Source organism: Ostrea edulis, chromosome 7 (assembly GCF_947568905.1).
Source record: "Ostrea edulis chromosome 7, xbOstEdul1.1, whole genome shotgun sequence".
Lineage (NCBI taxonomy): Eukaryota > Metazoa > Mollusca > Bivalvia > Ostreida > Ostreidae > Ostrea > Ostrea edulis.
This window is the reverse complement of record NC_079170.1, coordinates 15,677,117-15,694,749: the sequence shown is the minus strand read 5'-3', so window position 1 is coordinate 15,694,749 and position 17,633 is coordinate 15,677,117. Positions and strand designations below refer to the sequence as shown.

General features: G+C 33.9%; 1 protein-coding gene across 2 annotated transcripts; it reads right to left on the bottom strand.

The window, feature by feature from the left end:
• Window positions 1–748: 748 nt before the first annotated feature.
• On the bottom strand, window positions 749–17,631 carry LOC125653955 (dynamin-1-like protein). 2 transcript variants are annotated; one of them, XM_056143462.1, is made up of 16 exons: window positions 17,414–17,620; window positions 16,461–16,605; window positions 15,624–15,745; window positions 14,446–14,695; window positions 14,026–14,174; window positions 12,323–12,427; window positions 11,943–12,056; window positions 11,408–11,499; window positions 10,848–10,968; window positions 10,398–10,544; window positions 8,563–8,655; window positions 6,978–7,130; window positions 6,558–6,704; window positions 5,269–5,326; window positions 3,420–3,631; window positions 749–2,436 (listed from the first exon to the last, which is right to left on the bottom strand). In XM_056143462.1, the coding sequence occupies exons 1-16, from the start codon at window positions 17,513–17,515 to the stop codon at window positions 2,380–2,382; spliced, it is 2,067 nt and encodes a 688-aa protein (XP_055999437.1). In that variant the 5' UTR covers window positions 17,516–17,620; the 3' UTR covers window positions 749–2,379. The 2 variants fall into 2 exon arrangements, with proteins under 2 accessions (XP_055999437.1, XP_055999438.1); XM_056143463.1 differs by lacking the exon at window positions 749–2,436 and having other exon boundaries at window positions 3,425–3,689; window positions 17,414–17,631.
• Between the last annotated feature and the right edge of the window lie 2 nt (window positions 17,632–17,633).

Below are 17,633 nucleotides of genomic sequence, written 5' to 3'. Positions count from 1 at the left end.
TTAATAAACCTACTGGAAATCTCCATGAAGCTGTGAGAAAAAATTCTTTTACCCTTGTATTTACTGTCCAAGAGCAATTAAACAAAACAACCCCCCCCCAAAATAAAACCCAATATATTTTGAGGTCAGTACTCACATGTTTTTAAGTTTATGATCTCCCCTACAATCATCTACAAAGACAATAACTTTCAACCGACCTTTGGAATTTATTCAGTGCGTGGGCTTTATTTTATTTGGGCGACAAGAATTCAATTCATGGAAACCTAACACTCGTCAGACAAACTGTAAATTTACAAAAAAGCACACATTTTATCATATACTCGATGCATCATACCCGAACAGTACTTCAAAGTCCGATATGTTTAACGTGTCTCATTAAACCAAAATTTTATTTCATGGCTCGCTAGATCATCTCATATGAAGCTCCAGCTTATTTTAGATAAAGGCATTTTGTTTGCAAACAAGAGATTTTAAGAGTGCAAACGCTGTGATTTGATGCATATATCTATAAAAAAAACAAAAAACAAAAACATGCATCACTGTCTATCACTTAACAAGCCACTACATAAAATTTTGGTGTGATGAGCCACCTTAATTCCGTGAATAGTCTTGGTATACAGTTCTTATGCTCATAACTCCCAATCCACTTTGTTCTATCTGAACTTTCATCTCAAATACTTCTCATTGTTAGATGCATCTTGGTGACTTGATCACTAAGTAAATATGCAGAAGAAAAAACACAAATGTGTACAGAATCTCTATCATTTAATGTTACGATACTCTGAGGAAGTACATACAGGTATATACAAGATAATGTTTAACATTTACACTTAAAAAATTCATTATTATTTCATATTCCTAGAAAAAAAAATGTTATATCTTATTTTAAAATCAATCTTATTTCAATAATTTCCATTCAATGCTACATATTCTTTATCAATCTTTATATTAAGTACAATCACATATTGAAAATAATTCAAAAGTATTAATCATACATTTCATTACAAGTATTCCTCAAAATTGTTTTGTTAAAAAATGCACATTGATTTACAATGTACATCGTGATTAACATTGGTGCATGTCACAATTTGTGATGGTTCAGGTGTCAATTCCATTTACACATACAAACACAACATCTTCTATGATACAGAAACAAATATCTCCCATTACAAAAAAAAACAAAAAAACATGCATCAAAATGGCCTCTACACTGGTGAATGCATTATAGAACAATTCACTACATGATGACAATACATACACACAATTCCAATCTACCTCATGTTGATCAAAGTTTATATGTACTGTAGAACTAGTACATGCAGTCAAAATACACTGCACAGGTTATGATGTACATGAAGAAATGATTAGTTAGAAATAACTGAAAGACATGTCAATTCACATGTACAATTTGTATCAAAGTTACAAATACTGATAAACACAAATTCTTAAGCACTAGACTTGTAAAAAACATAAATAGTGTGCCCCATGTTATTAGCAATAAATAGTGGGAGTTTTACTCCATCCTACATCTCCGTTCACATGAATACTGGTAATAGTGACTAACATTATCTCTGATTGGCTATACTTAATCTATTCACCAGATGAATTGGACAAATTGTTAATTTACATCTTACATTTTAAACATCAAGTTCAAAACCTGTTCTAATAACAAGTTGTATTGCGTGTTTTTCCCCAATGAGAACTAGTGGTATTTTTGTTTCACTAGATCAACAATTGTCCTTGTTTAGTAAACATCTTTACCTACACATTGAACTAGACCTGTATAATGTTTTGTTATTAATACGCACACCGGTACTTGGAATTTTTAAGAGCAGTTCTGTTAAATGAAAACTTGAAAAAAATTTAGTCAATGAAAATTAGATTATGCTCATCAATTGCACCAGAGCAGAGGAACTAACAATATGACGATAGTTACGTGTATAAGATGAAATTTTATTACAATACGTAGTGTGTACCTATTAAAATGTATGTCGCAAATTATTTTTTTACATAGCCATAATTGAAAACATCAATTAAAATAACAGTTACATTATCCATTACATAAATCAATGAGCAGAACTCTCTACACACAAAGTCAATTCATTTACAATGATGCTCAATTCTGAAACTATGAAAAATGAAAACAGAAAACAAATCAATAAATACATCTTACTTTCACTTTGATTTGTAGCACTATGCAGAAGATATAAACACCTGAATTAGACACGCAGCATGAAGGTTAGTTTAATATTTTTATCATTGTACATGTGGGAACATATAGCAGCTGTCTTTAGTTGATTTGTTATGGATCAATGACAAATCCCTCTAAGGTATACTCTATAGACTTCATTACCACTCTATGGTATACCTTACACTTCATTACCAGAGATGAATTTCACGAATCTCCCCAATGATTTGACTGGCTCTTTGAAGTGCCTGGAAAGAATTAGCAATGTTGAAATTAACAGAAAGTTCATAATTTGTTATGGGTATGTACAACATTAGTAGAGAATAATTGTAGAGGATATAATGAATCTCATAAACTGAAATACACCCAAACAGCACCTGGTTACACATCAAGAAATAAAAGTTTTAAATTAAAAAAAAAAAAAAAAAAAAACTATGTTGGTTCAGTAAACACATAATTATTTGATGAGGCCATGCTACTGTAAGAGTATTGATCAATAGCCGAGGTAGTGTTTTCCCCATACATGTAATTATTTGATGAGGTCATGCTAAGAGTATTGATCAATAGCTGAGGTAATGTTTTCCCCATACATGTAATTATTTGATGAGGCCATGCTAAGAGTATTGATCACTAGCCGAGGTAATGTTTTCCCCATACAAGTAATTATTTGATGAGGTCATGCTAAGAGTATTGATCACTAGCCGAGGTAGTGTTTTCCCCATACATGTAATTATTTGATGAGGTCATGCTAAGAGTATTGATCACTAGCTGAGGTAGTGTTTCCCCTATACATCTGCATTTAGAGGCACATGTAAGAAAAAACATAAAAGTTACAGTGAAACTTGTCTCATCCAAATATTGTACAATCTGAAATGTTGTGTAAATAGTACATATACACATAATGATGGCAACAAACTTTGAATTCTATCATTAAAAAAACACTCAAATTCATAATTGTTGCCTGATCCAAAGACTTTTTTCTCTACGCACATCTGGATTAAAAAAGCTTCACCAAACAATTTACTTGAAATCTCGGTAAAGTAACTCATACATTCACATTGTACATGTAATTTTAGTTAACTATACATAATTTACTTACAGTGCACTTAACCACAGATAAAACTCTGTAACATCTGACCTGTAACATATCGCTGGCCTCATTGCATCTCTGTGCTATGAATAATTTACTTACAACGCACTTAGCCACAGATAAAACCCTGTAAAATCTTACCTGTAACATATCACTGGCCTCATTGCGTCTCTGTGCTATGTGTTCAGATTCCTCTAGAAGGAACTCGAGCTCCTCCTTCTTGTACAGCGAGCTAACGAGCTCACTCTGAAGATTGTCCTTCACAAAATTCACCAGGAAGTGCATGATTGCTTTGGGTATTGTGTCCTGTATGTTCTTCTTCACAATCAGGAAGTAGGACCGGATCAGTCTCTCTGTTGTAAAAAGAAAGAAAAACCTTCACAATCAGGAAGTAGGACCGGATCAGTCTCTCTGTTGTAAAAAGAAAGAAAAACCTGCACAATCAGGAAGTAGGATCGGATCAGTCTCTCTGTTGTAAAAAGAAAGAAAAACCTGCACAAACAGGAAATACGATCGGATCAGTCTCTCTGTTGTAAAAAGAAAAGAAAAAACCTGCACAATCAGGAAGTAGGATTGGATCAGTCTCTCTGTTGTAAATAGAAAAGAAAAACCCTGCACAATCAGGAAACAGGATTGGATCAGTCTTTCTTTTGTAAAAAGAAAAGAAAAAAAATCTGCACAATCAGGAAACAGGATTGGATCAGTCTTTCTGTTGTAAAAAGAAAAGAAAAAAATCTGCACAATCAGCAAATAGGACCGGATCAGTCTTTCTGTTGCAAAAAAGAAAAAAAAAACCTAAATACATCCATTGACAGACAGAAAACCATGGACATTAATGCAGGATGAGAAGTATGCATCGTCAAAAGACATTTCTTTATATTCTTATTTTTTGTATACTTCATTTACGGCATCAATGCAAGAACAACTACAAAATGTACAAACTGTTTAGGGCTATTCCAGAAATAAATACATGGGGGGGTCGGGAGGCACCTTTTGTATATACCAAGCACCCATAAAAAAAAATTAAAAATCACCCCATGACCCATCAAATTAATAAACTCATTTTACAATGACCCATCTAATAAAAAAAAAAAACTAACCAGACCCACCACAAAAATATTTTTAAAAATGAAAACGGTACAAATCTCGCGAGGTTTTCGGGAGAAACATTCTAGTCAATGACGCGGTAATGCTGTGCGACATTGTATCACAGTAGTTCTGAAGAAACGATGTCACATCAACAATCAAAGGCATCTATGGCGGGAATGTTGGAAAGATTGGGAGTCCAAACGATGCTATTATCATGAAATGGGTATGGATATGTTTTTCCACGAATAGTTCGTCTTCTAATGGAGCCTGCGCCCGGAGGCCTCTATATCACCATCACACCGACTGATAAATATAACGCATCGGTACCCTCGTATAAATCAACTAAGGTTTGCCTATTGGTTTCAAAATATTCCCAAAATCAATGCACTGTAAACTGTAATAATCTACAGAACAGACCCTACTAAACGCGCCTCTAATTTGAAGAGTGCCGTAATGGGAAGTTATGCGCTGCAAAGAGCGACAACTCGAATAGTTCTATGTTACTTCCGATTTCCGATTTCGAAAGCACGTTTTCAATTTTCCCTCCGACGTTTTGTAACCAACACAACAAGAGTGACAATAAAAATATTCTGAAAACTCAACACCAACGTGGCACAAAATAAAACAATAGAAACTACCCACTACCCATAATAAATATTTTTTTAACAGTCCAACCACGGACCAATTAAAATATGAAAAAATACGACCACCCACACAAAAAAATAGCGTTTGCTGCCCGACCCCCCCATTTGATCATTTCTGGAACAGCCCTTACAATATACACATGTATATATGCATTCCCTGTCCAATTAAATCTGCCTGTTTGTCACACCGTAGAACGCTATTGGAGCTGAAATAATATTACTTCAGCACTGAGATTTCCTTTATTACTGTAACCTACCTATAACGTCACAGTCTCTCTGTTCCCGGGGTGAAAGTTTTCTAGAAGTGGGCTGTGGCTATAAAAGATACAGATTCCTCATTAGAAACGCAGTCTGCTGATCTTCATCAAACACTTGTTACTTATATAACTATACAATGTACATTCAGAAATGCTGTAACTTCATAAACTACAGATACAGTCAAACCTCGTTATCTCGAACTCAATGGGATCAAGAAAACACTTCCGAGATATCTGAGGATAAAATACTTAAAGAATAGGTCAGGGTGTCAAGTCACTTTTGGTCTAAAAATATAGGATTATGGGAATTTTTTTGGTAGTTTATTGGGCAAATATAAGGACTTTTACAGCAGATTTATAGGAATGAATAGGTTTTTTATTAAAAAAATTGTATAAAAGTTTATTGCTTCTGCATAAAAATCTAGCAAGCATAGTATCTTACTGGAGAAGAAATAATGTTAAACATAAACAAAGACAAAATCCTATCAGGTGTGAACAGTTTTCCAACCAATAGACAGTTCTTATACAATCATCAGAGCTATCGTCTTCATAACAGTCTAATTAAATATCAATCTAGCATCAGCTCCTGGATCTTTTTTTTTTGGGGGGGGGGGGGGGGGTCTTCTTTTTTTTCATCATTTTTGAAAATAGGACTGTCATTTTATTTTAGATATATAGGGCTTTTAATATGACTTATAGGGAAAACATAGGAACCTTCAAGTTTATAGGAAAATATAGGAATAAATAGGGACTTGACACTCTGATAGGTGGTTTGGACATCTGAATCACTTCGACATATCCATGGTATTCAAGATACTGATGTTTTCAATATCAAAGTTCAACTGTACATTGTAACTACAATATTAAATTTATAGTTGTGTTTTGTATTCACAATGTAATTGCTCTTGGTCTGTAATATACACTTTTACACTTCAGTGTCTGTACCCTTAGAAATGTAGATTTCATAATCAAAGTCCCAACATTTCATCTCAATTATATTCAAATAAAACAAACTTTAATTTACACTATTCATTCTATTACAAAACATGAAAAGTTTACACCTGCCATACAGATATAAGCACACTTATGCATGCATAATATGCTTATAAAAATGTGTGTATACGTATATATACATCTAAAGAGAAAAACAGAGACCAAAAAAAAAAAAAAAAATATCCTTTTTTTTAATCAAAAGATCTTGAGAGAGTCTTTAAATCATATCCTATTGTACATCTGTGGTAGTATTTCTAATGCATCAGACAATGAAAATATCCATTCATAAGACTTACTACATCAGACAGAAGGTTCACGCCTTTGATACTATGAGCCGGTGAATCAGGTCGACTACTGGCCGGGCTGCTTGCCTGTGACGAATCTTGCTGCTGTATGTCACCCTGACCCCGCAAAAAGTTTGAAATTTTACCAGTATTTACTTTCTGTAACACAAAAAAGTCACGAATATAATCTATAACATTGGTTTAATGAGAATAATTTATCTAAATACTTTTCCCATTTTAAAAGTGTTTTCACAATGCAATACTGCTACAGACATGGATGTCATTAAATTTCTTCCCATATTTGCATATTTGTCAAAAAAAAAAAAATTGAATGCATACTATACATTAAAAACTTGTTTCAAAAACATTTATTAATAGCATAAAATGTTTCATGATTTTCTCTATATGATCAACTTGTGTGAGCTTTCATACCTTATTATCTTTAGTAGATTCATTATTAACATGGAAATCATTCAGATGTTTAGTCATTTCCAATTCCTGTGACCTTTGGAATAAGTTAGCTTCATGAAAATCCGGATGTTTGGTATTAATATAGGATAACTCTATAGCTACTAAATTTTGTACCTGAAAAATAGCAAATACAAAATGCCGATAAACTGAAATGCACAACACTTGCTTAACATCAGATGATAGTACAACTACAAATGTCTATATCACAAAAGTTAGTCCTTGGTATAGGAAACAGTGTTAATAAACAAGAGGCCCATGGACCATATTGCTCACCTAAGTCACCTTGGCCCATATTTAAAGATTTTCCCTATCTATTCACATGTAAAACTTTGATCCCTATTGTGGCCCCATCTTACCCCCAGGGGCTTTGATTTTAACAAACTTGAATCTGCACTATGTCAGAAAGCTTTCATGTAAATGTAAACTTCTTTTGCTAATTGGTTCTTGAGAAGATTTTTAAAGATTTTCTCTACAAATTTGTATGTAAAACTTTGATCCCCTGATGAGGACCCCATCCTACCCCTGGGGGCCATGATTTTAACACATTTGAATCTGCACTATGTCAGGAAGCTTTCATGTAAATGTAAACTTTTCTGGCCCAGTGGTTCTTGAGAAGAAGATTTTTAAAAGATTTTTCCCTATACTGTATATTTGTAATGTAAAATTTTGATCCCCTATTGTGAACCTATCCTACCCCCGGGGGTCATGATTTTAACAAACTTGAATCTGCATTATGTCAGGAAACTTTCATGTAAATTTGTACTTTCCTAGCCCCGTGGTTCTAGAGAAAAAGATTTTCAAAGATTTTACCTATATATTCGCATGTAAAACTTTGATCCCCTATTGTGGCCCCATCCTACCCCCAGGGGTCATGATTTTATCAAACTTGAATTTGCACTATGTCAGGAAGCTTTCATATAAATATCAGCTCTTCTGGCTCAGTGGTTCTTAAGAAGATTTGATGACACCACCCTATTTTTGCATTTTTGTGATTTTCTCCCCTTTAAAGGGGGCATGGCCCTTCATTTAAACAAACTTGAAAGCCCTTCACCAAAGGATGCTTTTGGCCAAGTTGGGTTGACATTGGCCCAGTGGTTCTGAAGAAGTCGAAAATGTGAAAAGTTTACAGATGGACGGACAACAGGCGATCAGAAAAGCTCACTTGAGCTTTCAGCTCAGGTGAGCTAAAAAAAAAAAAATCCTAGAAAATGACATTTTTTTAGTCTTGGTACTTCCATAATACTTTTGCATCTTGGTTCTTCAATGTAATATTAAACATTAACAGTTGTAAAAGCAATGATGATGAAAGTTGAATCTGTTGTTTAAAATTCAGCTTAAGAGCCAACATGGCAAATGTATTTTGGAAATAAACATAATAGATAAACTTAAACATTGTCAATATTCTAGGATTTTTTGTTCATCAAATCTCTTTTCATTCAAGAATAGTGCAAATTTATCTAAATATTTGCCAATTAGCAGTTACATGTATTTTTAAAAGTGAAACAAAAAAACAGATCTATTAACTTGGTATTTTCCTCGGACTCACCATAATGTTTGTTGGTTGAAGTCGCCGTCTAAGCAAGTTTGTAACGACATCTACAATCTTTTCATGGAGTTTGGGAAATCTCAACATTTCTTGCTGTTTGAATGACAAAAGTGAGCATGAAAAAGCTTGTGTATACACATGTACATGTAACTAAATACAGGTCACCGGTTCCCTTCACCATTCGGTGTGTATACACAAGTACATGTAACTAAATACAGGTCACATACACTGTACCTGTTCCCTTCACCATTCAGTGTGTATACACATGTACATGTAACTAAATACAGGTCACCGGTTCCCTTCACCATTCAGTGTGTATACACATGTACATGTAACTAAATACAGGTCACATACACTGTACCTGTTCCCTTCACCATTCAGTGTGTATACACATGTACATGTAACTAAATACAGGTCACATACACTGTACCTGTTCCCTTCACCATTCAGTGTGACTAGAGGTTTATTTTGTATTGTTCAAATTTAGGACCAGGATAAAAGACAGGAAGATCAAACACTATCCACACTCCATCCCATATCATTCTGAGGCATGACAAGGTGTACTAGTGAAGATCAAACACTATCCACACTCCATCCCATATCATTCTGAGGCATGACAAGGTGTACTAGTTCCTCTGCAGCACCACATACCACGGAGCTGTATGTTTACTCTCCTGAAGAGGATTTACTTTATCTAATACAAGAACTAATTGTATTTTTTATGATTCCTTGTCTATAAAAGAGATTAGCTATTAGCTATCTCCAGAGCACATACATGTAATGGACAAGTATCCAAGTATTTAACGCAACAGAGGATAGATTTTAATTTAAAATTAACATTCAAATTTACATGTACTATATAGAAAAATGAGGAAATGTTACAAGTTCACATTGGACTTTCATCAACATTTTCATGAAAACCTGAAATTTGCCACATCTGAATATCAGTAGGCGAATGATAAAATAATTATCTATTAATATACATGTACCTGATAAAAAGACAAATGATTATACCAATAAATACTTGTGAAATGTGAAAATTTTCATAAGTACATGTACTATGCATAGCCCTTTCAGAGGGGTTTAATTATAAATCCACTAATCAAAGTAATTAATATTCATGTAAGAATTGCGACTTTTCCTTGTAAGCAACACTTACATGTACATGTGTAGACAGACATCACTACACTGATTACGACAGGAACACAGCGAGACCTTCTCTCCGTACATCTTATCTACATGTTTGTGTGTATATACAGAAGCAGAAATCAACATCAATCCCTAACTGCCTGAGGTGTTTGCTAAGATATGTTTATCTTGTCACACATTTAAGCTGCTTAACTTTACCTGGGTTCAGCTACACAAAAGTAAGTTACTTTTATTTGCAAGCGATAAATTTTCACAAGGTTTGCAAGAACCTTATCATCACAAATATTTCTTGCTATGAAATAGACTTTAAATGGATCTTGTATCTCAGTCGCAAAAATTAGTCGCCTCAAACCAGTTCATTACTGGTAAATCACAAAAATAAAGTTGTCACGAATAGGTATAGAGTAACTAACCCCTAATGCCTAGTCTAAGTTAACACTATATAAATGAAAAAGTTATTGGCAAGTTAACTGTCAGTCAAATTTATAATTGACCATCAGGCATCTGGGTTCTGATCTGAGATAGCGACATCTAATCGGGTCACATCGCGACATCTAATCGGGTCACATTTACAATAGATACTGAGATAGCGACATCTAATCGGGTCACATAGCAACATCTAATCGGGTCACATAGCGATAATTGGGTCACATAGTGACATCTAATCGGGTCACATTAACAATCACCTGTGTTCCGCAGTGCTGTATAATCCTCTGCATTTCCTCGTGAACTAACTCCACACAACGTAAGCTCGGCTCCTCCAGGCGCCGGATTTGTCGCTTGACGAGCAGCTCAAACGAAACCTCAGGTACAAAAAGGGCTGGTCTAGGGCCCTAAAGTCAAATGACATGGATTAAAATTCTAGGCAACCCTTATATCAATGCAATGATCAAAATTTAATTAATATAATTATAATTTGAATACATATGCATGCAACATACTGTACAATGACATGCATATGTACCAAGTAATTCATTGCTCCCTAAACTTTTAAGGTGAAGGACAATACACTATGATTTACATACATGTATGATCATGTAAAATACAAAATGTATGCATGTTTCCCAAAGCCTTTCACAAGATTTTTGTTCTGTTTCTTTGTAGAAATGATTATAGCTTTCATTAAATATACAAACTGTGGCATTTCTAATGGCTGTCAATATGTCCAAGGGAGTTAACCCTCCTAGGGGGTTAACAATCTCCAGTGTCCGACCAAATGTCTCATGGAAAATGTAGCATATCCTTGCCCCTCCACACCTGAAAAAATACATTGACAATAAACAGGGGTTAAAACAGATATCGTACACATTCATAAATTTCGTTAGTTTCAAAAGCCAAACATTTTTGGTCCACTTGAAATGACTGCTGAATGATTTTTATACTGAGTATGTGTGCATACTTTATCAGGATTCATATTTGAGCTCCTTTTACAGTGAGTAAGAGCACTGACTTTGTGGTGGTGATACACTATGAAAATTAATCCATCATGATACGTAGAAAAAGCAATTTATCGCAATTATGCAAAATAGTGCATTTCTTTGATTGTGTTAAATTTTACATAGTACGTTATAATAAGCACACACCCAGCACACAAACACTGATGTTCACTAAAATGTCTTTTCATGGGGGATATCAATAAATATGTAAATAGTCATCCATCCCCAGTACACGAATTAAGTAAAAACGTCTTGCTTACAGTTCCGAGGTTTCGATATTCTTGGAGTTTCCCTCTATCGTGCTGCAGTAAGCTGTCGCAAATCTGGTGATAATTTGTAGTAACAGCTGACTCTAAAAGATACAGAGATACCAAGTAATTAGCATGTCTGGAGAGCGTCGTCGTTAAAACATACACTTCTCACCGGGGAGAAGCTACTTCAATTTTCGTGATTGACAGTGGTTTTACGTGACAGAGTAATGTGGTCGGCCAATCAGAGACGTGGGTTTCCTCCAGGTACTTTGGTTTCCTCCCACAATAATGACCCCTTTACAACAATGTCCAAGCCAATGATAGGCATTATAAATTATAGAACTTGTTTGTTAATCATCGTAAAATAAACAAAGTCTAAACTTTACAAATTAATTGCGGTATGACACACAAAACCCCCTCATACTCCATGTCATGTGTGTTTGTGATGATAACTTCTACATGTACATCACATAAACCTTAGCGATTCTTTTCTGAGACAATACTGGATAAAACCTTCATGTGACACAGACTAATTACTACTTACTTTGTCTTCTACTGGTTCTCCGAAGGAATTCAACAGCGACTGAAACTGGGCTATAGACACATTGACTCGAGTTTTCAGCTCCGGAAGACAGTCTCTAATATGATGCATCAGCAGCTGGGTTAATAGAATTACAGTATTTCTGTCATCTGTCATTCAAAATGTAGTGATCAACATACACTAACAGAGTTGTGTAAATAATAACATTACAAGCGTTTGATTCAATTTGTGTATTGATGTCATCTGTCACATGAAATTGTTAAGTAAGTTTCTACAAGTAAACTTTTGTGCACTGTATGACAAAAATGCAACACAAAATTTATGTTTCTACTGAAATAATATATCTTCTGCAATCACTACCGTACACAGTGAAAACAACTTACTCTGTTGAGAGTTCTGGCTAAATAGTGTGAGCCATGTCGGCTGGCAATGGAAGGGTACTTTCTCTGCAGAAATGATGCCTCATCTTTTAAAGCTTCTCTCATATCCTGAGAAACAAAACCAAACCAGGTACAGATTTATGATACATCTTAGTTTTCCTGTACAATGAATACTGTAGTGTACAGGTCCTCTGTAGTCAACACCTAGCAATTCTTTTACATCACAACAGTTTACAGTTTTCTGAAGTCAATACCTAACACTTCCTTTACATCAAATTTACAGATTTCTGTAGTCAAAATCTAACACTTCCATCATAGCAATATAATATTTGCATTGAAATCAAACAATTCCTTTACATCACAATAAAATATTTACCATGTTTTCTGTAGTTGAAACCTAACACTTCGTTTACAATAAATGAAATGTTTACAATGTCTTTTGTAGTTAAAGCGTAACACTTTCTTTCCATCACAACATTACAAAATGTTTTCAGTTTCCTATAAGTAACCCATATCTAACACTTCTAAACATCGTGATGATGAAATATTACAGTGTTTTCTGTAGTTGATATCTTAACACTTCTAAACATCGTGATGATGAAATATTACAGTGTTTTCTGTAGTTGATATCTAATACTTCTAAACATCGTGATGATGAAATATTACAGTGTTTTCTGTAGTTGATATCTTAACACTTCTAAACATCGTGATGATGAAATATTACAGTGTTTTCTGTAGATGATATTTAACACTTCTAAACATCGTGATGATGAAATATTACAGTGTTTTCTGTAGTTGATATTTAACACTTCTAAACATCGTGATGATGAAATATTAGTGTTTTCTGTAGTTGATATTTAACACTTCTAAACATCGTGATGATGAAATATTACAGTGTTTTCTGTAGTTGATATTTAACACTTCTAAACATCGTGATGATGAAATATTACAGTGTTTTCTGTAGATGATATTTAACACTTCTAAACATCGTGAGGATGAAATATTACAGTGTTTTCTGTAGTTGATATTTAACACTTCTAAACATCGTGATGATGAAATATTAGTGTTTTCTGTAGTTGATATTTAATACTTTTAAACATTGTGATGATGAAATATTACAGTGTTTTCTGTAGTTGATATTTAACACTTCTAAACATCGTGATGATGAAATATTACAGTGTTTTCTGTAGATGATATTTAACACTTCTAAACATTGTGATGATGAAATATTAGTGTTCTCCATATTAGTCCATAGTTGATACCTAACAATCCTAATAATTACAATAATAAAATGTCAACATTGTCACCAAATACATAGCACCGTCTCAATGCAATTTCTCTCCTACCAAAATATCCAGTGATTTACATCTACTTAGGTGTATAAAAAAAAAAAGACCTGGAACAACACTGAACTTAATGTATCTGTACTATAGTTCCACTAAGCATTACTGATATTTTGTAGGTAACGCTCACACAAAACCTTCTGAAAAGTACAATCTAACACATTACCTTCTGATAAATACAATCTAACACATTACCTTCTGATAAATACAACCTAGCACATAACCTACTGATAAATACAATCTAGCAGATAACTTTCTGATAAATACAATCTAGCAGATAAATTTCTGATAAATACAATCTAACACATTACCTTCTGATAAGTACAATCTAAAACACTACCTTCTGATAGGCTAACACATTACCTTTTGTGTGTTGATGTCTGCCTGACTCCTGTTGACAACACCTATTATGCCAAGTTTAACAGGTATGATGTGTCCACACAAAACTTCCATAGCATCTGTCCCATGATCCATCAGGTCAAGCTTTGTCAGCACGGCCAACGTACGGCGACCTAGATACATGTAAATAACTTATGTAGTGCCTATATGTAAATGCTAGTGTCACTTTACACATACAGCCATGTTTTTAAATCTCAAGCAATAAGATAATGTTTACAACCATTATTTGAATATGTTGTGTACAAATATAGTGTTACAGAGTCAAAAACAATTAAAGAAAATGATTAAATATTTCCTATGTGTACACATTTATGAGATATTGATCAATTTCATTAAAATAAACATACAAATCCATCAGATAAACATTAAGGGGATTAAGTTTACCGTCTGGATCCACCTCTTTGGCAAGCTTGAGAGATTCTGATGTGGCCATGTCTGTGTTAGCAGCACACACTGCCAGGATGATAGAATTTGGATTCTGGATGTAATCCATACACAGGTCTCGGATCTGGAGCTCTATATCCTCAGGCTGATCTCCAACTGGAACCTTGGTCATTCCAGGTAAGTCTACCAATGTCAAGTTTACCACTGTCGGAGAATAGATTTTCAGGTTGATTGGCTCTGGGCATATTCCCTATTCAAATGAAGTACACATATATACATTACTGCATCTTTATACTTGATTAAGCTCAGTGTCAAAGTTCAAACTAAGAAACTCCTCCAACATGTGCAGAATCATTTGTAAAAAATAAATAAAGAAAAACAAAAAAAACAACAACAACAACAAAAAACAACATAAGTTTGATTAACAAATTCACCACAACTTCAACTATTTTAACAGGGATCAACGGTTGTCCGATTGCCTGAGCCAAGTGAAAACCAAGTTCGGACAAGTGAAACTCAATACACACTTGCCCAATGGGGCAAGTGATTATTTCAGTAGGAAATGTGATTATTATAATAATTGTGTTAAACTTGATGAATATTAATCATTAGAAAGTAATGTCCAACTCTGTATTACTAAATCATCAGTTTATTTTTGATACTACTATTAGCGAAGATCGTGAAATAATACATTGAGCATTTGAATCGAATACATCTATCAAAACTTTGCCTTATATTACGTCCCTTGTCCGTTCTTTTGCGGTGAAAAGATCTATTTTCTACAATGACCATTGTAATTTTCTTATCTATAACTAAGAATGACATTTTACATCAACTACAATAATGCAACTTGTATGGCATAATTCATAGGTGTAACCTCTTACACTGGGGAAGGGGGTAAGCTTGAAAGAGAGAAAACTATTCTAAAGCTATTGGCGGATTGACAGAGAGAGAGAGAGCTAAGAGATTACTGGTTGATAAGCATATTAGATAATTAGAGTCTATATTTTTTCAGACAACTAAGTTTTTCATTCGGGCAAGTGAAAGCTGGAGTTTACTTGCCCAAAGGGCAAGTGACAGAAAAAGTTAATGTCTATCCCTGTTTAAAATGTCAATATTAGCATGATTGTTTTTAGATTAAAGTATTGCTTCAAAACAATGGCTTCAGCTTTTCCCACCTTGTTTGACCCTGTCATTCTGTCAGTTTCATTCTCAATTTCACTTCTGATCTCCTGGAAGTCTGTGTAAATTTTATTTTTTGTGTGTAAGAATTTTCCCCATTCTTCTGCTTTAATAGGATCTGAAAAACGAAATAAACAAATATAACTGAAATAAAACTCACACTTATCTTATGATGCAACTCTGGGTAATTGCCAAATGACAAATCAGAACGTTAATTTTCAGTGAGATAAAACAGTAATCGATTATCTAAAAGTATTTACATCTCTGCATGTTTATTCAGTAATCAGCTTACGCTTTTTTAATGTATGGTTTGTACATGTATTATAAGAGATATGAAACCACTAAAAGCATGAGATAATTCCTGCTTAGTCAGCTCTTTATTATTTGTGACCTACATACTACTCTATATATCATAAATGTAGTCATATTTATTGGTTATTAACAAAAAAATCAAGAACATGAATAAGCACTATCATAATACAGTGTTTGAAATTAACCATAGATCGAGTCTATGTCAAATGACACTGGTCTATGTTATAAGGATAAATGCATGGTCAGTCGAAGTCTGATAAGCGTTATGAGGGAAGGAGAATATTGTTATGAAAAGGAAATATGCTTTCTAAGTACATTAAATGTCATTGAATATGTTTTAAATTAGTGGATTTTTTTTTTCAATGTTGCGGTCTATGCTAATTCAATGAGATCTATATCATGTTGTTTTGCCAAAGAACCGTCAACATAAAGTTTTAAACCAATTTCAAACACAGATAGTATATATATCATGGGTATCACATTTACTGTTAGTGTTACCATGGTAACAATGTGTTATTTACCTCCATCTTGAGCTCTCGTCTCTCTGTCACTTTTGCTGACATGGATCAGCTGGAGAACCAGAGGTCGACGGGTCACAATACCAGTACCTCTCGGCAAAAAATCTCTCCCCACCAAACTTTCAAGTACAGAACTTTTACCAGAGCTCTACAAACACAATAGCAAACGGTGAATTTTTTACATTAAAAAAAAATCCTCTAATAAAACATTACACTATATAATCAGACAACTAATGAAAATAAATTGCTACTGTTTATGACAAGGAGAAAAATATAATGTTTAGGATAAAGCATTAATTATAAAATTATTTCAAAATGATATTTGTTAGATTGATCATCATGATGATACAGCAATTATGATTGGTTAAAAAAAGAAATGATACCTGTATATCAATTAAAACATGTACTACGACGTCACGATCATGCTATTGTTCAAACTATTGTCATAACGTCACACCACAGGATATAGCTTGTAATGATTTCATCTCAGTAAATTATTATTCATGGTCTAAAAAATTCAATTGAGGTATAAATAATAAATGATACAAAATGTGAAATTGACTAAGGTTTTTTTCAAAAACCATTTGACTGAAAAAGACTTCTAGACTCCCCTAAACATACACCCACTAATCATGATAATCAGATAATATTTGATTTGACAAAAATTGTTACACACACATGAAAGCCTAGTCCGAAATATCAAAATCATTAAAAAAGCCAGACTAATGAAAGCCAAGGAGATTCTCATAACTGTGTCCATGATATGTATATATTCTTCAGATATCTGACTTGCAATTCCGACATCTGAGTGAATTATGCACATATAAAATAGTAGGCTGTAAAGCAATATTCAGTTTCACTTTTGGTTTCAGTCTAACGCAATCTGTATTTGTCCACTCTGACATTGAAACCGGTATCCCTCTTTGCCTTAGGACACCCTGGGGCTAGCAACTTACCTGGTTGCCTATCACTACAATCTGAGGCAAGTTAATCACTTCTGAACCGACAGTATTAAACACATCTTGGAGTTTGTTTATCACAGGTATAAGCCCTTCCATTCTTCTTATGTGTACTGTAGTCTACATTCAATTTGATTTCTGGAGAGTCCGTTTCCTAATTTAACTTGCAAAGGGTGAAGGTTGAAATCGGTTCCTTGTAAAAACTTGTATTCGGAGT

What these genes read in the sequence shown, in the direction of transcription:
- LOC125653955 (XM_056143462.1), bottom strand. Translation starts at nt 17,515, where the DNA reads ATGGAAGGGCTTATACCTGTGATAAACAAACTCCAAGATGTGTTTAAT. An exon ending in GACGAGAGCTCAAGATGGAG is followed by an intron (nt 15,746 to 16,460) that starts GTAAATAACACA and finishes TTCGTTTTTCAG; the next exon opens with ATCCTATTAAAGCAGAAGAA. An exon ending in GAATGACAGGGTCAAACAAG is followed by an intron (nt 14,696 to 15,623) that starts GTGGGAAAAGCT and finishes TCATTTGAATAG; the next exon opens with GGAATATGCCCAGAGCCAAT.